The sequence below is a fragment of the Magnolia sinica genome, chromosome 19, assembly GCF_029962835.1.
Source record: "Magnolia sinica isolate HGM2019 chromosome 19, MsV1, whole genome shotgun sequence".
Classification (NCBI taxonomy): domain Eukaryota; kingdom Viridiplantae; phylum Streptophyta; class Magnoliopsida; order Magnoliales; family Magnoliaceae; genus Magnolia; species Magnolia sinica.
The window spans coordinates 48,256,699-48,281,266 of NC_080591.1; the positions used below are offsets into that span (position 1 = coordinate 48,256,699).

At 39.6% G+C, this 24,568-nt stretch overlaps 1 protein-coding gene across 3 annotated transcripts; it reads right to left on the reverse strand.

Annotated features, from left to right (window-relative positions):
- Positions 1-4,434: 4,434 nt before the first annotated feature.
- On the reverse strand, positions 4,435-11,453 carry LOC131235228 (B3 domain-containing protein At2g36080-like). Of its 3 annotated transcripts, none has more exons than XR_009166003.1 (4): positions 10,418-11,453; positions 8,938-9,125; positions 5,982-6,026; positions 4,435-5,323 (listed from the first exon to the last, which is right to left on the reverse strand). XR_009166003.1 is itself a non-coding variant. In XM_058232371.1 (3 exons), exons 1-2 carry the CDS (start codon positions 11,054-11,056, stop codon positions 8,949-8,951), a joined length of 816 nt encoding a protein of 271 aa, XP_058088354.1. In that variant the 5' UTR covers positions 11,057-11,453; the 3' UTR covers positions 4,435-5,323; positions 8,938-8,948. The 3 variants fall into 3 exon arrangements, 1 of the variants encoding a protein (XP_058088354.1); XR_009166002.1 differs by having other exon boundaries at positions 5,982-6,021; positions 10,418-11,446; XM_058232371.1 differs by lacking the exon at positions 5,982-6,026.
- Positions 11,454-24,568: the final 13,115 nt, after the last annotated feature.

Consider the following 24,568-nt stretch of genomic DNA (forward strand, 5'->3'; position numbering starts at 1 on the left):
ATTGAATACCCTTTGATAACATCGAAGGACTGTTTGATGACATTGAAAGTATGTTCAATGACATGTAGAGTTACGCAGTGTGAAAAGTCATGACTTTCAGATTCAAGTTACGTTCAATGAAATCGAAGGCCTTTCGATGACATCGAAGGCGTTACGCAGAGTGTATAAATTTAAGGTCGTTTTCAAAGACGGTCGGACAAAGGCTATAAATATGGGTTCTTTGAGGAGTTCTAAACATGAATTAGGTTTTAAGAAGTAGAGCCAAAGGAGGGAGCAGCCTCCTAAGAGTTATTCTTTCCTTATTTATTTTTAATGCTTTCTTTTAGGGTTTTAGAATCAATCATGTTTATAGTTGGCTAAACCTCTTAGTTAAGGCTAAGAGGTAAAACTTATAGCGTGTTGGGATGATTTTCTTACTTTGATTCTTATTTTTCTTAAACCTCATTGATTTCTAGTTTGAATTTAAGGAATGTTTTCAGTTTTTTTATAATTTATTGAAAAGGAAAGAAAGGAAGAAAGGGGGGAAGAAGGGTATGTTGCTGAGTTAACTCAACTAGTCAATACAAGTTCTACTCAAATATGATGTGAGTTCAGTCCGACGATACTTGAAAATCCATTGAAGGAGGGATCAATGTGTCAAACTTTGGTTTATTTTGCTTTCTTACAATCGAGTTGCTTAGGGGTCGCTTCGAATCTAGTCGAGTCGAGTTGATATAATCTTACTAGGTCAAATCCAATGCATCATTGTGTTGAACTTGTTCGGATGGAGTTCAGTTCAACCACATTAAAATCGTCATGATTTTGTGTACAATCATTGCCAAGGATTCGAGCCTTCCTTTAGTTTAAGTCCGAGTTGAATTGGTCCGGTGAGCAAGGTAAATGGAGTTCCACATTTTCTAAAAGTTCTAAATCTATTTTGAATTAAATAAGTTGATGATTAATTTTTAATTAAATTGTAGAAATTGTAAGTTTGGAATTACTTCATTCGGATATCGAGATTGAAGTCTATTTAAATGGGAATTTAGGTCAATCAAGGTATGTATTATCTCAAGCTTCTTTTGAGTTCAAATTAGAGGCTATTCTAGTTTTATTAAATACCATATGGATGATTAAATGTAGGAATTGTGCTCTCCCAAAATTCCTCATTAGATGGCATTTTAGTCATCAAAATCCTACTTAAAGGTGAGGATCACCCTTCAAGCATTTTTACATCATGATAGTTAGCTTAGTTCATTTACTTTATTGATTGCTTAATATAGTATTCACTGGAAATGATGATAAATGTTAGTTTCTATTTAAGTAATTTTTTATATATGAGTGATGATTGAATTTAAATTCAAGTATCAAAACATGTTATAGATCTCAAACATATTTATTTTGGTTTAAGATGACTAATTTACATGTGCAATTGCTATCGATATTATACGTGGTTTGTTTTGTCGCTCTTGATTACTTGATGAAAATTTTGGAGGTCCTCGAACTAGTGGCCATTTATGTAATAGATTAAATGAAATTATGTGTTGGACTTACAATCTTGTTGATCATTTGTGCCTATGTGGCTTTTGAGTATAATCCATTTATATCGCATACTTGGATGAAATATTTTTCCTACGTGGCTTTAATGGAATATTTACCCTATGTGGCTTTGATGGGTTATTTTTGTATAACCTTGGGATGATAAGTCATACTTATTGAATTATGATTGGATACTAGTTGAAGATGTTACCATTAAACATCTTAGTTGGAGTCTCATGAGTCATGGATGGTGGTATGGAACACTATGACAAAGCTTTCGACCTATGCTGGATGACAAGCCCCCTATAGTGACCTTTGAACTTTCTTAAAATGGTTGTTTACAATTGCAATAATAATTGTTAGGTTAATCATGCATTCATGGCATATACGCGATTACGAGTGGCTATTTTCGGATGTTGTAACATGGATCCTTTGTCGTGGTATGTTTTGTTAGCTCCCAGATCATCGACAGTCAACCTAATTTGTGTGAGCTAATCATTTTAACATATACTTAATGTATGTTCGTTGATGAGTAGCCAATTGCATGTGGGTTCTGCCCCACTCATGGGTTTTGCCTAAAAGCTAGTTGGATGAGCATCCCCAGGCTGATGAGCATTTACGCATCCATGCATTTAAATAAGATTGCATTATGAATTGTTTTGAGTGATTCTTATTTTAGAACTATCATTAATTAATGTGATGGATTGTAATATTATTTGTTATGATCATTATAAATGGTTTAGCATAGATAATCTGCATTTAACTGTTGTGATGGTTTGGTAAATCTTAATGGGTATACCTCATTCGGATAGTCATTGATATAATCGAACCATATTCAGTTGTTGGAAGAGACGTAAATAATGCACAATTTGGTGCTCATGGGGAGCATATGAAGCTAGATGATCTTGTGGCTCTAGATTCTAGATTTCACTTATATCAATTTTGTACTTTCCTATAATTGTAATTCTTAAGACATTGGTTTGTATAAGCCCTAGAGGCTGCCGCTCATATATCTTGAATATATATGTAGACTTTCCTTTATACTTGATTGTTTCTCTTTCGCTGAAATGCTCACTCTTGAAAAAGAAAGAAAAAATATATGTGAAATTTCAGCTATCTTTAAGGGTTAACACTTAAGATTCAGAAAACGAGTAGTAAACTCGGGTTATGAAAATGGGGGCATTTCAGATGGCTTTGCTAAAATGAAGAAGTTAGGTCAGAGCTGCAATGTCTAAAATTGTTGGACTCATAGGGCCTCACCCAAAGAAAAATATGTTGGTGGATGAGCTCCAAAATATCGAAGCTGATGGGTAATCGTGGATGGATAGTTTAATGCATTCGTAAATTCCCAAATTCCTCCATGTTGTTTCATATTGAGATGAGATACGAACGAACCAAATATCCCATTTTGGTAGTGGTCTCGGCCATATCTAGGATTCTTTATAGCATTGGTGGGTTCGGGGATGGATTCAGACTGAATCAATAAAGTCTCGCCTGCATAGATTGGGAATATGGGATCCATCATTCTAACTTTATCGACATTAGTCGTAGGAGAGAATGCCGGTCCCATACAATAATTGTCTTCAATAGGTGATTTGAAGACTATATTGTTGGAATAATTTTTAGAGAAAGCATCAATTACTGTAACCATGTCACCTTGATAAAAAAGATGGTGAAGAAGACGATGAGGCAAACATTGTTAGTGTGCAAGAATGAAAAAGGAAATCGTAAGTTCTGAGGAGAAAGGAAGTGTATAATGAAAGAATATTGAAACAACACTTACATCGGCCAAGGCGATGGAGTATTTATTAGATTATCATTAAAATTTTGCTTGGTATGATGCGGTTACACGTGTCGCAGCGGGGTGTAGCTCTTATTTTGAAAAAAGTGTGGTTACGGCTGACGTGTGAGGATGTATCGGCCAAAAACGTTTATCGTGATACAGCCGCGTGTATAAGAGTACTGTTGCATTAATGAGGGGTCACATGTCGCTTTCACCTTTTTCCAAAGGCAAAGAAACGTGGAGGGCAATATTCATCCCCATTATCTCCAATTATTGCGGAAACCAATCAAAATGAGTTATATGTGATCTAAATGGATCCATGTGGTGTATTTGAAGATCTCTGGAGATATACGGAGAGGATCCTATGATTGTACAACTGGAGCATCGAGTAACGCCATTATATTACTTAAAGCGGCCGATGGAGGGGCAATCGTGTAGAAATGGTTATAGGACAGATGGTGAGAGCATAGGCAAATAAGGTCATATAGTGTGAAATGGTTATAGCAACCGTCAAAATGTGGGAAGGATCTAGATGACCAGGGTAAGCCTATAAATAATAGAGGAATTTAGTAAGAAAGTTTTGTCTCATATCAACCTAATTAAACCCAACCCAATTCTGGCACGTTAATTATACCTTAGTGTAATCATTTACTTTCACTGACTATTTACATTCTATAGTATAATCAGTAGCATTAATTAAGTAGTTGATCTTAAATGTAAGTTGGGTCTATGCTCATAATTAGGATTTAATTCCTCACATGGGAAGGTACTTTGCAATTGTTTCCTATAATCGATGGTAAGAATTCCTTTCTTGTTTCTCTTTCACCTGTATGGAAAAATTCTTTTTATATGGAAGGCAAATTTATAATCTATCATCAGATGATAAACTTTGTCCCCTGAATATAGTCTAATAATTCTATTTACACATTGAGAGTGGTTGACTAGGCTATTGATCTCATCCTATGTATCTGCCTATCTCAATGCTATCTCCACGTTTTACGTTATAGTTGTTCCGTTTAAATTAAGCTGCAAATCTAGTTTTTGTGCAGCAAATTCAATTCTGCAACGCCACCATTCATCACGTGGCCAAACTGTTGAAAACAATGGAAACCAAACACGGCCGCCCATACAAAAAATGGAAAGAAATGGAACATTTATTATCAGATTTGACACGTGGCAGATCTTCTTACTTGACAAAGAAAATTACAAACCTACATTGATCTACTATATATATCGCATGCTCCACAGTTCTCACACGTGCACACTACCCTAATACACCGAGATTGGGTCTATGCACTGTTGCCACCAGTCCACCACTTAGAGCCAGTTGCACACTTGCAACCCTTTTCATCATTCTCATTATTTCTACTGTGAAATAACACTAAGGTGATATGGTTCACCACCATTTTATAACTGCAATAACTCATCCACCACACTAATCTGGACCATCCAAATTATGATCTCCAGCGTGAATTTTACATTGCTGAAAATCACAATGCTTGGATTATATCAACCGTCTGATCTCAACCCGGTATTCTTTTCAACCATCTATTTGATAGCCGTTGATTCGAACCTTACGATTCTTCTGTCGGTCCAATTTTCAAAGCATGATCGTTCGAGGATGGCCCGACAGTCCAGATCAATTTATTCACGCGTATGAGTAATTGATGTTTCTAAAATAGTGGTGAACTAACACCATAATAAACTCCCGCTAATGATGATGCATGGAAATCTCCCGTCCAAAATCTCAACAGTGGCGAGAGATTCTCCGCAAGGACAGAAAGAAGATGATGTCGTCAGCCCTAGGATTGATGGCCCTTTCGCAAGCTCGCCCTTATTCAACGCTTCCCGTAGAGGCCGTACCATCGAATTCTTAAAAAGTGAGGTCACCACCAAATGAGAGGATTTTTTTAATTTTTTTATTTCTTCTCTGGACGACGTCATTTCAAGATAGGGTGGGACATGGGGAGCATTGTTTCAGATCTCTCCATCTCGTCAATATATCGTCTCATGATAAATTGAAATCTGCGGCCAAAATATCGGAGAACGTCAGTATCTCGAGACTACGACCGATCATGTGCGTCAACCAGTCTATTAAATCATCGCAGCTCATCGCTGTATTTTCACCGTCCAAATAATGGGCATTGTTTTAGATGAAGCATAGCCTTACAAGTACGACTACCAGACAATCTTAACCATTCAATTTTCCACAAACCATTTGGATGATGAAAATTTTCCTTCTAAGCATCCATTCGATAGCCATTGATTGGATGGTTACGATCACACCCTCCAATAACGTGCCCACCATTTGGATGGTCTGAATGGTCCATGAGTTACGAGAAAATAATGATCCGGAGCAACTCCAATGCACCAGATGGCATGATGCTCGTCCGTGGATGTGTGGACCACACGATCATCCTTCTGGACTGTTTTTTAGTGGGTCCCACATAGAACTGTCCATGGCCCGAAATCCACTTTTCCGGACAATCCTAACCGTGCAATAAATGTTTTACTGGCTGATGAACGTGGGTCCAGGTGTGCATTTGCATGGTGTTGCATCGTATCATGTCGCATGGGAGTTGTAATGAATAATCGCAACTAATCCAAACTAATATATAAAAATACAACTAAAATTTTAAAACCAGCCTTAAAATTACAACCAGATAAAGAAAAGATGGCATACACTGAAATCAAGCACTTCTAACAGCCGTCCGATCGAGTGCCTGCACTGAAAATTCCGCGTTAGTTGGCCCATCGAATCTGTCCTCCAAAGGAATGATCTAATGTAATCACAGTAACGGATTTGTCAGGTACCTGTGCAACGCATGCGAGACATATTAAGTGGTCGTGTAAGAAGGGGGGCGAAGGGATCCAGATTATTTATTTTATACTCTGGTAGAATGTGATGGTTGATACTCAGTTACTTTGAAATTATCCACGTGAATATGTCGACATACATTAGCTCAAGCCATGCAAGTCATGATAATGACTTGTGATGGGTCATCTTTAAGAAATAGAGTTGATTTATGTTTTTAATATCTAATTAATAAGTATTATTTATTGATTAGACTATTAAACATATTCATTTGACTCTCTCTTAAAAAACAATTTAGTAGTCAGTTACAAATATATAAATCACTGCATATTTAAATATGTTTAAGGGAAATTGACCGTACTCACCTCGAAGTTTAGGCAAATTACCTAAAACACTACGACACTCCATATATTCCCTGAAGGGCCTTTGGATAGCTTTTGAAAAATTACTTGGACTAAAATGCCTTTGTCCTTATTTCAGTAGTTGTACAGTTTTTTCGAGAAGAAGAAGTTACGTCGTATTTAATGTCAAAAAAGGGTTCCGTACACATCACTTTCTTGGCATTAAATACGCCGTAACTTCTTTTTTTTCTGAAAAACCGTACAAATACTGAAACAAGGACAAGGGCATTTTGGTCTAAGTAATTTTTTAAAAGCTGTCAGAAGGTCCTTCTGGAAATATATGGACTGTCGTAGCGTTCTAGGTAATTTGCCCAAACTTCGAGGTGAGTACGGTCAATTTCCCTATGTTTAATATCCATCTGAATTTAAGCACATCAGAAAAAAAAAAAAAAATTATCTTGAGGTCAGGTGACTTCACTTGCACAATTCCTTGGTACCAAAGTATCAACCATTTACCGTGCCAGAGTAATTGAGATTAACTAGTTCTGAAAAACTGATAACTTTATTGAATAGACACAGTTGATGGTCAACACAAAACCCTAAACTTAAAACCCCTAAACAATTAACAAGAATATTACTCCGATACATTTCTTTTAAGTGAATTCCTTCTCACATCCATTAATAAGTTAAAATTATCTATACTATAAGACTTATTAAAATTGTTAAACCCTAAACTTTAAGTTGATTGATCAACTTGGTTTAGGTTTATTTGAAGGAGCAAAGGATTAAAATTGGATGAAAGCAAGGTTTAAGGCCCGTTCAGGTGGACCATTGATCGTTGACTTTAGGAGGATAATTCAACTGCCATTTTGTGAAAAGCTGATCACGTTAGTGTTTGAAATATATATAATTATCAATTAGCGTCTAAATCTTTGGTTGTCTCCCAAATAGACTAGGGCTTCAAATTGAAACCATATTGTTGGTCTCCAAGCCCTAGTTTCGATGGTTGCATATCGGGCTGAAATGGCTGATACAAGCTAGTATGGTGCAACGAAACAGATTTTCAATTGCTTGGATGAAACAAACTCCAAACCAAATAATTCAGTTTCATCAGCAACTTAAACCAAGATCTCATCACATTGGGTAGCTACATTTTGGGTGTAAGCAACCATTAAAACAATTCAGTTAAGATCAGACGGTTGTCCTGGTAATTAAGGATCTAAGCTAACAGACAACAAATGGGGCCCACCCGTCTAGCTAGTAGGTGTTGGTCCTCACATGTGACAACCTTCCAATCCAATATAATATCAGACAGGGAAATAAATAAATAAATGAGACAGTCGTCCAAATTTCAGTGCAAGCCATCACACCGAGTCATCCTAGTTGGGGTTATTCTAGAGGCTGGTTCTTCTGCAAGTCCTTGTTGAATGAGCTTATTCTACCAGGGTTGTGTGTTGTCCACTGTAGTGTATGGCAATCAACCTCTCCAACATAGAATGAAAGTGGGACCTTAAAATAATCAGGTTGATCTAACCATTACGTGGGCTACCAAATGAATTTGAAGGTCTTTAAGTGGTTGTTGATTGTTTTCTATGACATGGCCCACCTAATGATTGGGTAGGCCTGAATTTTGCGTGCATCTAGTCATCATGGTATATATCAGTTAGTTAGTGGGTTAGATGGTATATACACATCATGGTGGGCCTCGTATAGGTAATAGTGTATATGCAAGTGAATTGCTTCTAACGTAAAGGTGAATAACTTGTAGAAGAAGCTTATTCTACGGCGACTCACAATACAGGTGATTTGCGCGAGGTAGATATCATCTATTTCCATACACGTGCCAACACAGCGCATATGTGAGTGATCTCAGCCAATCATTAGGTGGATCTGACCTTGAACATGTTCACGCGCAAAAGCAATGCTGATCTGATCACCATATGATTTTAAAAAAAAAAGAAAGAAAAAAAAAAAAGAGTGGTTAAAAAGGTAAGTCTTGCCACCATTCGACATAAGCCTCATCTGGTAACGGCGCAGATCTCGTCCACGTGCTCCACATCGGCATGTATACGTTGTATTAGCATTTCTCATTATAAAATCATCTGATGTTTATTGGATGATTGTCTCGCTTGGTGACCAACGGTCGAAATCAATCGTCTTACTGACAAAATAGCTGGTGCTGGTCCCTACATGTGACGACCGTCCAATAAAGATCAGATATTATTATTATTATTATTATTATTATTATTATCATCATTCAACCTACAGTGTGAAATGCCCGCATCGTATTTCAGTTCCAGACGTTTCCACAGCCGTCCATCCAGCCGACCTTAGTTGCGTGACCACGAATTTCATTGGTTATAAAGTGGTGGGCCCCATACCACTGGATCATTATCGGAGACACGCTGCATAAATTCTCGCCAATATCTCGCGACAAAATGAATGAAGAAGAAATTGATTACTCTCGTCTACTTCTCGCGTACCTTGTAGTGTGTTAGCTGGAACCGTTGAACTGGAGAGGGGAGAAGCTCATGTGGGGTCCACTCCTACTCGACAAACATGAGCCATTGGGCTCGTCGGGTTCGGGTCCGTCGGTCGGGCAGTCTAGGTTGACTCCGAATAGCCTCAGCCGCTTTGAGTTCACCGGCGTGGTAGAGCTTCCCACCGCGGGCTCACCTGTATACGTGTATGCATACGTCACAAATATTTTTCTCTTCAATTTCTCGTTTCGTTCAAAATATCATGATTTGACAGAGACTGTCCACAGCTCATCATGCGATGAATAATACTCGGTTCATCTCCGCTCTCCATTACACCCTGTAGCAGCAGGTCCATCTGGTGGAATGTGGATTGCATCTGAACCCCGGTCGGACAATAAGCCGTCCGACCAGAGCTCCTGTAGGGCCATCATAATGTATGTGTTTATCTACGCCGTCCATCCATTTTCAAGGTACGAGCCCGAAAATGAAGCAGATCCAACGCTCAAGTGAACCACACCAGGGATGACTGTTGCATTTAATGCAACCCAATCTCAGGTGTGGTCCACTTGAGCGTTGGATCTATTTCATTTTTGGACTCGTACTTAAAATAATACGAGAGAATGGATGGACGGCATGGATAAATAGATACATCTTGGTGCGCCCCACAGGAGCTCTGGTCGATCGGCTTATTGTACTACCTAGGTTCGGACGCAATCCGCTTCCCATCTGGTGAGGCCCATGTAAATGGATCCTCCGTACAAAAAACACACTGTTTAGACAATTACAGCCGTCCAATCTGGTGCCTTCAAGTGAAGGCTTAAAGGTAAAGAACGGTAAGTGATCGAAATTTGCAGAGCATGAACTCCCCCTACAGGGAGAACCAGTTCATGAATTTCATCCTACGGGCCATCCAAATTTTTGGATACCAGATGAATGGTAAAGATGCAACTCTCACATAACAACGTTTACGGCCCTGAGTGGCGATGAACCAAGAGCATTTCATCCCAATGAACTATTGAATTCCTCCTGAGAACGAGGGTACAGGAAAAAAGGCGCGTGTAAAACATACAGTCTCCACCGAAAGTGAAAGTCGGTGCACAACGCCAATCGACGGTGGGTGGGCGAGAATCCCAGCGCAGATTTCAAAATGAGATTTATGTTTTTTTTTTCTCTGATATGCCTGTTTTGATTGCCGCCCACCAGACATGGAGCGTGGAGTATGAGATTCGCTGCGTACGTAATTCCGGTGTGCACTATGCGTACCGTACGGGATATTAGTTTATTATGCCGGAGCAGTGGTGGTTCATGATCATACATCATGCGACGTCCCGTGGGACCCACATGCAAGGATGGAAAGATGATCAGAACCGTCCATATTACGGGTGCAACTCTGAATTTCTCATAATCCGAATTGGATCCTGGATGCTATAGACCATCCATTTTAAATGGTAAAAAAGAAAAAAAATTAGATAATATTAGTTACTATGCCTGCATGAAGTAGACCATCACGTTGCCCTCCAATGCAGCAGACAGCAGGGTGCGCAGGATAAGGGGAGTGTGAATGATAGAACGCTGGGCCCCACTGGATTCCGGCCCCAGCCGGAGATCCCATCTGCATCGCCTGGGTTATAGGCGCGTCTCGCCGCCTCCACCCGATGAACAGCCTCTCCCCGTTAGGCCGATTACGGTGGAAGAAGACGATGTCGCCGGCGTCTAGCTGCTTCTCCTTGACAAACCGACTCCACCCTTTAGTCAGCACGTAGCTCTGGCTGCTGTTCCAATACGAGTACCGGAACCGCCACATCTTCCCCGCCTCGTCCTCAAAGCTCAGCTGCAGCCCCTTCTCCCCAGACTCGCTGCTGCCGCCATCAAGAGGGAAGTACCTTTCGGCGTGCTGCTTCGGTATCACTAGCCTATTCAGCTTCCCGACATCGCTCGGTGTCAGCGGCTTCTCGAACATGGCTTCCATCTCATCACAATCACTCTCTCTGTTTTGATCACACTGTTGGCCCATCAACTGAGCCGCGTGATCATATTCCCCATTATGGCGATCATCACCGTAGAATTGAACGAGCATGCGGCTATTGGGGTTGGAGATATTAGCTTTGCGGTCGAGATCCATGTTTGGGATTTGTCGATCGGCTTCTCGAAGGTCTTTTAAAGCCACGGCTTGATGGGCATTCGAGCAGCCGGCGTTCGGATGGATGTGGATGGAGTTGGAGAGGAGAATGAAGTATTTTTGGGTAGATTGATGTGGATGGAGTTAGAGAGGAGAATGGAGTATTTTTAGGCACTTGGGTGCCAATGAGGATGTTCTTGATGAGAAATATGGCAGTAATTATCAGCTGTGGTTGGTGCGAGAAAATGACAAAGCCTTACTCCTCACCGTCAGTGATAGGATGGCTAAGTGCCATCCTACTTATAAGTTTTATAGGCCGGTTTTCTACTTAAAAGAAAAAGATTTGTGTGGGCCAAGTGTCCATTTGAAATGGGTGGACGCTTAAATCCCATTTTAAAAGGGATTAGGGAGAATATGAATATTGTATTATGGTTACATTCCTTTATATATACCATGAGATAATGTGTACACAGCTCTTTTGGAGGTGGGCAAAATAGGTGATGTATTGATTGGTCAATTTAACCGGCGATCCAGTCATAGGTGGCCCACCTAATCAAATCTAACAAGCAATTCGATGCAGCTTAGTTGTTTTGTTGCCTGCTTTCATTAAATTTCAACCGACAATTGTTTTTGTCTTCTTTTTAGTTTTTAAACTTTTGCTTTGAATCATCTCATTTGTGAGTATTTTGAACCATTTTTCATTCACACTAAGAGTCATTAAATGTATTGTTTGCGGTGATAAGTTTGAAAAGTTCTTACACAGTTGGGCAAGAGTGGACATTTTTGGATCCTTAAATGCGGTTGTCAATTGTATGGCCCGCCTTCGTATGGATATGAGTAAGATTATGAAAATATCACCACCATTCTTGTGAAACATAGACAAACAATTATCGATGCATGCATGTCATCGGGAGTTTCAAAATCTTGGATTATTTTAATTATGGGAATTAATTTTAATAAGAATTTATAATTTTATTTTAGTTATTTTGTATTATTTTATTATATCTTTATGATATTTAACATGAGTAACTTGTGTGGTAGCAGATGAACTCTATTTCAACATTGAGATGATGGGGGTTAAGTGCACCCTAGAGGTGTAGGTATGGGTGTGGATTGTCCCAGCTCAACATAGGTTATGGCTGTGAGGGGTCATCCTGAAGTATGAGTTTTATCTAAATCCTTTATTCATTTTTTGTTTATAATATTTTAATATATAAGTTCAGAAATAAGGTAAATCCAAGACTTAAGTGAAGTACATAGTTGAGATTAAACACCTCCGGTTGAAAACTCAACAAAAGGCCATAAAAGTTTTGGATCAAGTCAAATCTATGTTTTTACTTCATAGAGGTCTATTGGACCTTTATTTATTTATTTATTTATTTTACACATGCACACACACCCCACACACACGCTTACACACGCACACACACCCCACACACGCACGCCATGGGATTTCACCACTGGTGGGTCCAATATAAGGTCTATTGGACCTTATGAATAGGTTGAATAGAAAATAACATTACATTGCACTTTAAGAAGGTTTTAACAGTGGCTGTCATTATCACCGCTGCTTCACGCGGTGCAGTTTACTTTAGCCTTATATTTGCCATATTTTTGAGTTGATACTTTATAACTATGTGACAAAAATAGATAGATAGCATGTATAAAACCTGTACATCATGGTGGCCCCTTAAAGCCCCGGCCTATGTTGAGCTTGGAATGGGTAGGGGTGGTACCCATTATAGGTCCATCATAGAAGGCCGTGCAACAAAAACTTTATAGACGATTGCAGTGATGTCTTTGTGAAATCCATTCCATCCATTAGTTTTGCCTGTTTATGATAAAATGTGATCTAAAAAATCAGAAATTCAATTGAGCCACACTTAGAAACAATCAATATATGATTAGCTGTTATGGAAACTTTCCTATGTCCACGATAATTTTTAATCTAATTCAAAATTTTAATGATTAGGATTATCATTTTATTTTTACGATGTGGCTCACTAGAATTTTGAATCTTTTTTGTTTTTGGGTTTAATCCTAACATTTAATGACGCAATGGATAAGGGGGTGGAAGTTAGGCAAAACTCTTCTCCAGTTGTGTTGTACATCCAAACATTTTAAGATTATCTATTAATTAACTTATAATAATTTTTTTCCTTATAATATATTGGTTTTTTCTTTTATTTTTAGTAAGATTTTATTAATAATATCTCGATAAAATTAACCTTCGAAAATTAAGAACGTCCTCGGAAATTTCTAGACCTAGAAATTGCCCTTAACTTATTCGGTCACTCTGCAGCCACCACGTGTTAGGAATATATGAGTCCCACAAGCGAGTCTTGCAAGTTGTTGTCCGCCGTTCCTTTTGGTTTTGGTAGGTAAGGGTCGGTTTGGAGGGAGACTTATAGTAGGCAGTACAATGCAAACCTTATTGGGAATTGGTTCGTCATGGTGGTGGCAATTTACCGGTACATGGACCTTTCAAGGTGGGCCCCATCTCCCACTGCGGGGCACAACCCCACCTCCACATGTAAGCCTGGCACATGTGTGGGATCCAAGACGGTCATTTGGTGGTCCACAAGGTAACTGAAAGATCCAGCCGGTCCTTTTATCAGGTGGGTCACACATTTCACACATTCGTGAAAAAAAATGGATGGTTAGGAAAATGATAACCAACGATTTATATCGAATCGGACATATGTGGCTCACCTGATGAAAATCAGCCTTCCAGACTTGTAGGATCGCAATATGCCATGTTGGCATGCTATTGTGCGCTTGTATCTGGCGGTTGGAGTCACCCACCACCGGGCACCATGAAGGACGCGGATTTCCTGCAAAAGCCTTTCCCAGGAAGTTCCTGCGCTGGAAACTTAGGTGGGGTCAACTGTGATGTATTTCAGGAATCCAGTCCGTTCATCCGTTTTGTGAGCTCATTTTAGGGGACTAAACCATAAGTGAGAAGGATCCAAGACTTAAGTGGGCCATAATAAAATAAAAGGTAGTTAGAGAAATTCTTATCATTGAAACCTCCCTGGGTTCGACAGTAATGTTTACATGCCATCTCTAATAATGTTATTCTTACTTGGATGAACTGAAAACAAAGATATTAGCATGATTCAAAACTTTCGTAGCCCCATGAATATTTTAACTATGGAAGTTCAATTATCACGTTTTTGGACCACTTGAGCCATGGAAATGGTTCATTTTTGGCTTCATGTCTTAAAATGAACTCAAAAAAAGATGGACAAGGAGAATTTCTAAAAATCATCACAGTGGGTCGCACCTGTGTTCCCAGCGTAGGAACTCCATGCGGAAGCCTTTCCGAGGAATCCGCGTCCCACAATGAAAGCGGACACAGATTGCGTACTACCGCCGTCCATCCCTAGCTCCGAACGGGCAGTTTTGTGGGCAGGCCCACCGTGATGTATCTGTAAATCGAAACTGTCTATCCCTTTTCTCATATTATTTTAAGGCATCAACAAAAAATGAGGCAAATCTAACGATCAAGTGGACCACACCAAATAATGATCTTGATTGCATTAAAATACACAAAGTATTAAATGTCAATTGCATTAAATGCAAGAGTCATTTGTGGTGTGGTCAATTTGATCGTTGGATCTACCTCAAATTTGTTTTGATGCCTTAAAATAATATGAGAAAAGGGATAGACGGTTTGGATGTACAGATACATCACAGTGGGGTAGCCCACAGAACTGCCCGTTCGGAGCTAGGAACGGGCGGGGTAGTACGCAATCCGCGTCCCATGAAAGCGGGCGTACGTGTAATTCCTGGACCGGAATCCTCTACAACACCTGCTGTATGATAGCCCTACAACAACCGAGCTCTGTGGGCCCAGAGTGCTGTATTTGCAACATCCACTCCGTCCACCAAACGTGCCTCACGTTTGTTTTTATTTTTGAGCCAGAAAGCATTAAGAAACATAACTCAGCCATATCAAAAGAAACAGTGGGGAGAGTTCGTGAAACATTGGTTTGCATGTAAGGCCTACCATGGTGTCCGTATTCCATCCCATCCGTTTATAGGGTTAGCTGCACTAAGGTTAACTTCAATTAAAAAAAATATGCGTGATCTAAAACTCAGGTGGGCCACAACACGCGACGAAGAAACTGATAAAAAATCAGGTTGGTCCACTTACCATATGTACCACACGGTAGAAAAAATACAACGGCCGATCATATCCAAAGCACATGTGTGGCTCACCCAATGAAGATATTGGCCCTGTTTTTTCGCTAGGTGATCTTGATGATGAGACCAACCTCTTGGATGGGGTAGATGTCATTCACCATCCAAATTGTTGTGTGTGGGGGCATACTTAAATTGTGGTAATTAAATATACCCACTTGATCATACATCTGTAGTGTTTTCAGATATCAGAATCGAAATCCGTTTGGTGGATGAGTAAAGCCCATACTGTATATTTTCTACATGGACATTTTCCATCCAAACAGGCCATATTTATGTTTTTGACTCAGTAACTCGTCATGACTCTTTGGGGTACGAATCAAGTCGCATCCGATCGAAGTGGGGTTCCAACCTAGTCTGAATAATCGACTTGTCCGAGTTGGATATGACTCAAATGACTCGACAAGTAAATTGGCCCAACTCACCTGATGACTTGTGGTACCGATCCATACCATCCCAACTGAGTTCGAGTCAACTCAGTGAATCGGCAACCCTTAAAACATCCCAAAATTGGAATTGTGATGGTTTCCTGTAGTTTAGTGGCTATTCAGGTGAATTGTGATTCTGCCCAATTCAAATTTAATAATGACCAAATGCACTCTGAAACCATTTCGCATGAGTGCATGCACCATTATTGGCAATGTGCTCATGTGGGCCATGGCCAATTTTAAAATGAGGTACAACCAAACAAGCCTGCAAAAAAATCCAGAGATCCTTTCCATTTCCAATAACCAGACGAGATAAGATTATCCAATCCTCTTTTGTGGCTGTCGTGTCCTAATCCACTCCACACAACCCCTTTTCCACGTTCGATTTGCTACACTACGCCCCTCCATGGCCGTTGGATACGTCCAGAGTAAAGCCGCCAGGTCTGGTATTATATTTCAATGATCCACATCGTTTATAATATTAAAGGCCTTATGTTATATAGAAGACAACTTGAAAATCTTATAATTGGACGGTCCTAAGCTTCCTATCAACTGCTCACAAAACCATGTTATAACATAAGGGCTTGAATTATCCAATCTGAGAGTGTGGTTTTGGACATTGATCATTCACGTTGAGGCCCATGTTATAAATGGTTTGGATGATTGAGAAATAACCCTAGATGTAGTGGCTATAGTATGGGAGTATGTTATAACAATACACCGAGATTTATTGTAGCAAACCTCTTCAATCAATCTACTTTCTCTAAAAATAGAAAGTCATGTGTCATTTTATTAGTTTTGTTGGAAGTTGATGTTGCAGATACACATATAATGTACACGAGTCGAGTCGAGCGGAGTATCGCACTACTCGTACTCGGCTCTTAATGCCCGAGTCGTGCTCGTACTCGACTCTACTCGGCCAACGAGCATGGACTCCCTGCTCGTACTCTACTCACCCGAGTACAAGCCGAGTACGAGTAGATAACGAGTCGAGTCGAGTCCAAGTTTTCGAGGCGAGTTCGAGTACGAGCAGAAATTGGCCAGATTTAAGGCCATCCAAGGTCCATATTTTGGACAAATTTGTGGGCCGTCTAACAGTCCAAAAATTGGACAGATTTAAGGCCATCCTCGCTGTCCAAAATGGACAGATTGTGGGCCTTTCTCATGGCAAAAAATTGGGCAGATTTGAATCACATTAGGCATACAATAATAAAAAGAAAAAGAAAGTATGGATAAGGATTAGGGACTCATACTCTTTGCGGACGAGTAGGGCAGGGACGAGCGTGCAGGGCAGGGACGACGGACGAGTATCTCCACCCTTTGCGTGCACCGGTGCAGGGCACCGGACAGGCCACAGGGACGAGAGAGAGAGAGGGAAGAAGAGGGACAGCCGGACAGGGGACAAGGGAGGAGTGAGAGAGAGAGAGAGGGAAGAAGAGGGACGGCCGGCCGGTCGGGAGGGGAAGGAAGGACAGATAAGGGGAGAGGGAAGAAGAGGGAAAGAGGAGGGGGCAGCAGGAAAGGAAGGGGAGGGGAAGGAAGGACAGATAAGGGGAGAGGGAAGAAGAGAGGAGAGATAATTTTGTGTGTGCTCTGTTTTATAGAACGGGCGCTTTTTGAAAACGACCCAGACGAGTAGGGTTTTTTTTAAAAGCGAGTTATATATACCGGTACACGAGTCGAGTACGAGTCGAGTACTTCTCAACTCGTACTCTACTCGTTTTCTAAACGAGCCTTATAAACCCGCTCGTACTCGGCTCAAAATCACACGAGTCGAGTAGGAGTCGAGTATTCCGAGTCGAGTCGAGCGAGTGCTCAAGCCTTAGTCTGCTCGTGTACAGCTCTAGTCACATATAATATCAGTGTGCGCAAATGCATCCCGACTCATTATCCTATGACACATCGGACTTTAGCCTTTGAATCTGAGTCATCTTCCAATGATCCGGACCGTTTATATGACAATTCCTCAATTTTTATACTTGAAAAATAGCAAATTAAGGCTCTCAATTGGATTATTTGAACCCTTTGTTAATTTAGTTCTTTTGCTTTGAACATGAACAGTCACCATACCATTTGTATGATCAATGTATTAAAAGATTAAATCTAAGTTTTATTTTGGTAATCCCCTACCCAACGAATAAACGGTCTGGATCATTGGAAGAAGACCCATGTTTAGAGGCTAAAGTCACGATGTCTAGTATTGCAATACCTTTAGATGTATTCAAGAAAACCTCCATGTGCGCATGTTCTTCGGCTAAAACGTGCACCATATATAATTTCATATTTTAAACACCTTAAGGTTTTACTCAGCCGACGAGCGTGTGGTACCCTCTCAAATCACACATGCAAATATAGAATACGTGTGTGAGATTCAACGTTAGCATCAAGTGGGCCACAGGCAGTTTGGTTCTTCACGTGTTCCACGGTGCCCTAAAAATATGGACGGCTGTAATTTTTTCCATCCATACATTTGTTTCGTACCCTGCGGTCCATCTGAGGATAGAAATAGTCTCCTTCCTAATGCCAGAATATCAAAGCAGTGTACCTGATCACCTATTGGAAAGCTCCGATGTCACATACGTGTGCCATACTAGCACCAGAGGTTGAGCGAGTAGATGGACAGAGCTCCGGTGCAGTCCTAGCAAACATCTTAAACGCTCACTTCTGATATTTTCAATGACCCAATTGTCCTGCTTGACTAAGGAATCTAAGTAGAATCCATGGGCAATTTGGTAATTTTCTATTAAGTGTGTGGAAAAGTCAGGAGATATTTGAGGAAACTGATGCAAGGAATAATAATCAATTAAAAAAAATTAAAAAAATGTCAAATATTTGGAGTTTCCCAGGTAACACCCACCTGGATGTTTGGGTGCATGTATCATTGTTAAAAAATAATAAAATAAATAATTTAACGTAGACAGTCTAATTGATAGATCTAAACTGTCTATTGAAGTCTAAAGCACATTTTAGACAGGACAATCCATCCATTTTGATTTGTCTGAGCCATCGGCGAGATGGTCAGGAATGACTGATAGAAGTGACTCTTTGAAATCATAAGCAATCTATGATGGGATCTAATAAATAGCTTGATCGAATTGTTGATTGGACCTATTTTTGTGTAGATGATCTTGACCGTTCATATTAAAGGCTAATGATCATTGGATTGGTGTGATATTTTGCATGGTACCCCATGAAATCTATATAGGACCTTATGGACGGACTAAATCAATCAATTGGATTGTTTAATTGTCCAAATGCAACTAGCAGCACTACAACTTGTTGTAGTGCTAAGAGTGCATTGGAGCATACCTTCTAATTTTAGTTCATGAACGCCAAACGGCAACTAGATCAGATATGCAGCCGATTCCAACATGGAAGTGCGAAATTCCAAGTTCATGAATGCGTATTTTTTACATTGTTTATTAGTCATCATTGTGGGAAACTAATATTAGGGGTGTTTGGATGCCACCCATTTAGGTGACAATAAGATGTACGGCTGCATTATTTAGGTCTTCAACCAAAAGAAGGTTTCCCCAAGGGCAGGGATGTGGAACCCATAGAGACAAATCCAATCCGTCAATCAATTTTGAGACCAAGTAGGATAAGAGTCTAAAAACGAGGCAAATCCAAAACCATGCAGACCATATTATAAGAAACAATGGCGATTAAATGCCCACCTTAGGAAACTTTGTGGGGTGATGTAGAGCAGGTCGCGGACAGTTTCATGGCTAAGATGGATCAGAAAAGCGGACCTTAGATCGGGCGTATCTTGCAATCAATGAGTTGACGTAAAATATATGATTTTGGCGCAGACCGGAATTGCGAAAAACTCCTGGATCGACGGTCATTTCCCTGTTTTAATTTCGTTTTACTATAAATAGTAAGTTTTAGTTTGATTATAACTCTTCATCCGTTGGGCTTTGAGAGTGCCCAACGTGAAAGAGCTTAGAATAATTAGGAGAATAGTTTGGTGAAGCCAAATAGGACACTTACTATTTTTGGCCGAAAACCTCACGACTAGTAGACATCACGACCATCTATAAATAGTAAGTTTACTATTTATAGTAAGTCGCGGATTCTAGGAGTTTGAGTTGTAGTTTGATTATGATTTCTTTCCCATTGCTTGATACCCTTATTTAAAGGGTTGTGAACTCGATTTTAATCATTCATCAATCAATTTCGAATTTATTAGAATTTATTTCTATTTTCTGCTTTCTTTCCTCGTGGATTCGAGAAGTCTCTGTGAGGGGTCCAGAGAAGTTCCGTGGATTCGGAATAGTTATCCTCTTGAGGAAGACGGTGCTCAACCTCACGTCCTCCCCTGCGTCATGGGGGCATATAAGTTTTGTATTTGGATGATATTTGTGCCTATGATTAATTAAGTGCAGTAAACTTATAAATGATTTGGATGGCATATAAACATCATAGTCAGTTTCAGAAATGTCTCAAATGTGGACATTTTCATTGCTACTTTCTCGTTTAGTGTGGCCTAATTTTTATATTCCTATAGTGGTCTTGTAAAGTTGATGGACATAGTGAATTTGTCACGATAATATCCATGAGCCCCACATAGCTTCCAACAACTAAGGGAACATGAGGGGAGAGCGCACATCTTTGAGAATTAGTGGACTAACATGAATTGGACGTGCTCTATGGCTTAATGGTAGACATACATACTTTGTTTCAACATTAAGATCATGAGATAAGTATATATATTGTATGTATAAATGTGTATAAGAAAATAAAAATACAAAAAAAATTGGATGTGCTCCTTTAGCACATTCTCTATATAAATAGAATAGCTTAGGGGTTACTTGGCTGTCTTACACACGTGTTATCAAAGCATTAATTATACTCATTATCACAAAAGATGCATCAAGTGAAAACTTGGACCTGTTTTCATGTGTTCGTAATATCTAACCCGTTCAATAGGTTGGTTGCATAATAAGGATTACCTTCGGCAAAAAATTAGATGTATCCATTCATAAGGTGGACCACATTATTTATTATTTATTAGTGATGACATTATTTACTATGGTGTAGTCCACCTGATGAGTATATGGAGTTGATCTTTGCACCCAGTTATCCTCATCGTGGGATTAAACTATTTGAAGGGTTGGATTTCGCATAGACAATTGGCTGGGGCCAATTTAGATGGGGAAATCATAAACAATATAAATTAGGATCCAAGGAATAAATGTTTTAAGATGAAGATCGGACCTATTTTGTTTCTTCACTTAATCTCCACTGTCCATCTCTAGGATGCCAGGACTCTCTCTCTCCCCGTGCGCACATGTATTTGTGGATTGGAAGGTGTGGGAAGGCGTGCATGATGGTCAGAGCATATATCATCAACACATCACGGTGGGCCCACATAAATAGTTTTACAGTTGTGCATGCACAAAAATACAAACGCTCCATGATATTGACAATACAATGAGCTAGAAAACATATGGGTTTGATATGTTAGACTTATAGGTTAGTGAGACAGAGGCTGTGGGAACCTCGTTTGACTTTAAACCTTTGCACGATTCCTTCACACTGTCAGAGAGAGAGAGAGAGAGAGAGAGAGAGAGCATGATTTTGTACAGACCATGGTTTTGATGAGGACAGTTTGATAGTATCGAGCCTACCTGAAGTGTACGTGGAATGCCAAAAAATTCTTCTATTGGAAATCCCCCAACCCTCTGATTAATGGCCTATAAATAGACAGCTAAAATAATGGGAGTGGGGAGGAGGCCCTACTTGATGATCCTTACAATCTGGGGGACTTTTTGAGGAATTCCTCAACCATGGTGGGGCACACTAGATCAACAGCCCATATAACTGAATCATGGGCACCACTCACCTGCATACCTTTAATTCCTCACCTGTATAAAACCACTTATAGACAGGTTAGGAGTGAAAGTGGGTCCACTACTTTGGGCAGGTTTGTTTAAGGGTCGATAATTGTCTGTGCTTCGGCCTAGCTTGTGTGGGCCCAACGCTGATGGGACGGCTTTGGGCACAGGTGTTTAGAGGCCTGAAACTAATTGGGCTGGCCCAGCCGTACTGATTGGACGGCTTTGTGCAGAGTTGCTTAGAGACCCGATAACTAAATGGACTGGGCCAAATCCAGATCAGATGGATTTGGACAGAGTTGCTTAGAGGGCCCACAACAAGACAGACCGATGTCCTGAGTTATTTTAAGGGCTGAACACATACCCTGAGTTTAGCACCGTTTCCATTTCAAAATGGCATTGACTCGTCATCCTCATGACACATGGCACTAATTTATTGTGGGTCCCATTGTGGGGGAACCATTTGTCTAAATCACAAGAATCAAGGAATCCAGCCATCCAATTAATGGCAATCAATTGAATGGTTAAAAGTAAAATGTTGAGTAACCAAATTTAAGGGAAAAATAATTCAGACCGTTAATATTATCTTGTTAGTGCATTCTCTTTTCTTTTCATTTTTAATGCCTAATCTACAGGTGGGTCATTTATTTGGAGCTCTAGATTGCAGAACAACTGTACATCGCGCTTGGATGGTTGAAGAGTCAACTGGATTTTTACATGATCTAACATGGGAGTCTAGCCTTCTTCCAGGCTGGGTACTTGACTGGCTGGATGGTGTTGAGAATAATTTGTGAGTCCTAATTCAATTAAGATATTTGCTTATTAAGTAAATTTTGTTTAAGTAAAATTAGAAAGTAGTGAATTAATTTTTTTTAATCACTTTTCTTTTTAGACTTGAGATGCAAGTACAATTAGAAAATAAGGAGCCTTCTTTCATACAAGGGCCAGCTAATATGTACACAATATATATATATATATATATATATATAAAAGCTTTCTTTCGCCTCTCTATCCCTTCTACTTTTGAATAAAGTGTTTTTTAATCTCTCTCCCTTAAATTTTTTAATAAAGAGCTTTTCCATCTTTCTCTACGCCCTCTTCTTTTGCTTTGTTTTGTTTTGTTTTCGTTTTTTATTTTTTGTTTCCTTCTCGGTGCATACTAAAACTCTTCTCTATAACTTTGCTTATATGATTTTGTATATCGTATAAGAGACATATTATTAAATAGATTGATCTTTTTTTTTTCACTACCACTTTGTATTAGTTCTTCTTTACAAGCTATTTTTCTGGCGTACATGCGCTCTAATGTATTGAAATCGAGTGCCATCATTCTAAAAATTGAAAAGTATTTATGAAGATTATGATAGTCTAGGGCCTCTGGAATATCATCAATGATATTGTTTCAAAATTGGTGGCAAGACAAACTAACGTAGGTATGAATGTGATGAGGTCGAGCAATGTCTTCCTCAATGATGACTACTCCGAATGAATCCATGGAGTTTCTCTAGATCCCCTCATAGAGATTTCTCGAATCCACAAGGAAAGAAAATAGAAAATAATTCTAATAAAATCCTAAATAAATTAATTGATAATAAAAAACATGTTTACAATCCCTTAAATAGTGATATGAACCCTAGGAAGAAGTTTCAGAATCAAACTCTAACTCAAATTGTCTAAAATCGTGACTTACTATAAATAGTAAACTTACTATTTATCGACGGTCATGATTTCCACTAGACTTCATGGTTTTCAGCTAAAAATAGTACGTGTCCTATTCGTCTTAACCATGTTATTCTCCTAATTTTTCTAAGCACTTTTCATGTTGGACACAACCCCTAAAACTCAATCGATCAAAAGTTATGACCGAACTAAAACTTACTATAAATAGTAAGAATGGAAATAAAATGGATTTTCGACGGTTGATTTAATGGAATTTCGCAAATTTGGCATGGGAAACTTGGCATGTCCAAGTTGGTTGGTTAAAATAGCTTCTCCTACCCCAAAATCATATATGGTATGTTGAATAACTCATTTCAGTTTGCAAGATATGCCTGTTTTAAGGTTCTGACGATCCAGATCACTTCTGCCTCCAATCAGGCCTTCTCTGGTCCATCCTGGCCATGAAATTGTCTGCGACCCACTTTACATCAGTCCCCTCCACTTCAAAAGAACTCATCCCGCTTTGGTTGATGATACTCGGTTAGGTCGATGACGTTGAAAGTACATAGGATCTCTAGGTTATCCAGAAGATCAACAATGTAAGCATTATCATTGATCTTTCAGATGATCGGTACCGATCCAATCTTCTTATTCTTTAACTTGTTGCAAGTCTCAGTCGAAAATCTCTCATTGCGTAGATGAACCATAACTTGGTCGCCCGCCTCGAACACCTTTTGTTGTCGATGCTTGTCGGCTTACTCTTTGTACTTATCGTTCGAGACATGTAACTTGGCTTGCACCTTTGTGTGAATGCCCATGATTCTATCTGCCATATGTTTTGTTGCAATGCTTATGCTTGAGAGCTTGGGTAAAGGGACCAAGTCAAGTGTGTGGCGAGACACTCAATCGTAAATAATCTGGAATGAAGACTTTCTTGTCGAGCGGTTCATCATGTTGTTGAATGCCAACTCTGCTTGAGACAAGGACAAATCCCACAGCTTTGGTTTTTCACCTGAAATACATCAAAGCAGGTTCCCTAACGTGCGATTTACAACTTCATTTTGCCCATCAGTCTATGGGTGGTAGGCACTGCTAAACTGAAGTCATGTACCAAACTGATCCCACAAAGTCTACCAAAAGTGGCTAATGAATTTCGTATCATGGTCAAAGGTAATGGTCTTGGGAACCCCGTCTAGCTGCAGACCTCTCTAAAGAATAGATTCGTTACGTGTGTCACATCAAGGGTCTTCTTTATAGGATAAAGTGCATAATCTTGGAGAAACGATCTACCACCACAAACACTGAACCCATGTCGCACTGTGTTCGTGGGAAACCTAGTACGAAGTCCATAGGTAAGTCCTCCCAAGGATCGTCAGGTATAG

Bases quoted from the DNA above. Each gene is read 5' to 3' on its own strand.
- LOC131235228 (XM_058232371.1), bottom strand. From the start codon at position 11,056: ATGGATCTCGACCGCAAAGCTAATATCTCCAACCCCAATAGCCGCATG. The intron at 9,126-10,417 runs GTAACTAATATT...TATACAGGTGAG, and splicing joins GTCTACTTCATGCAGGCATA to CCCGCGGTGGGAAGCTCTAC.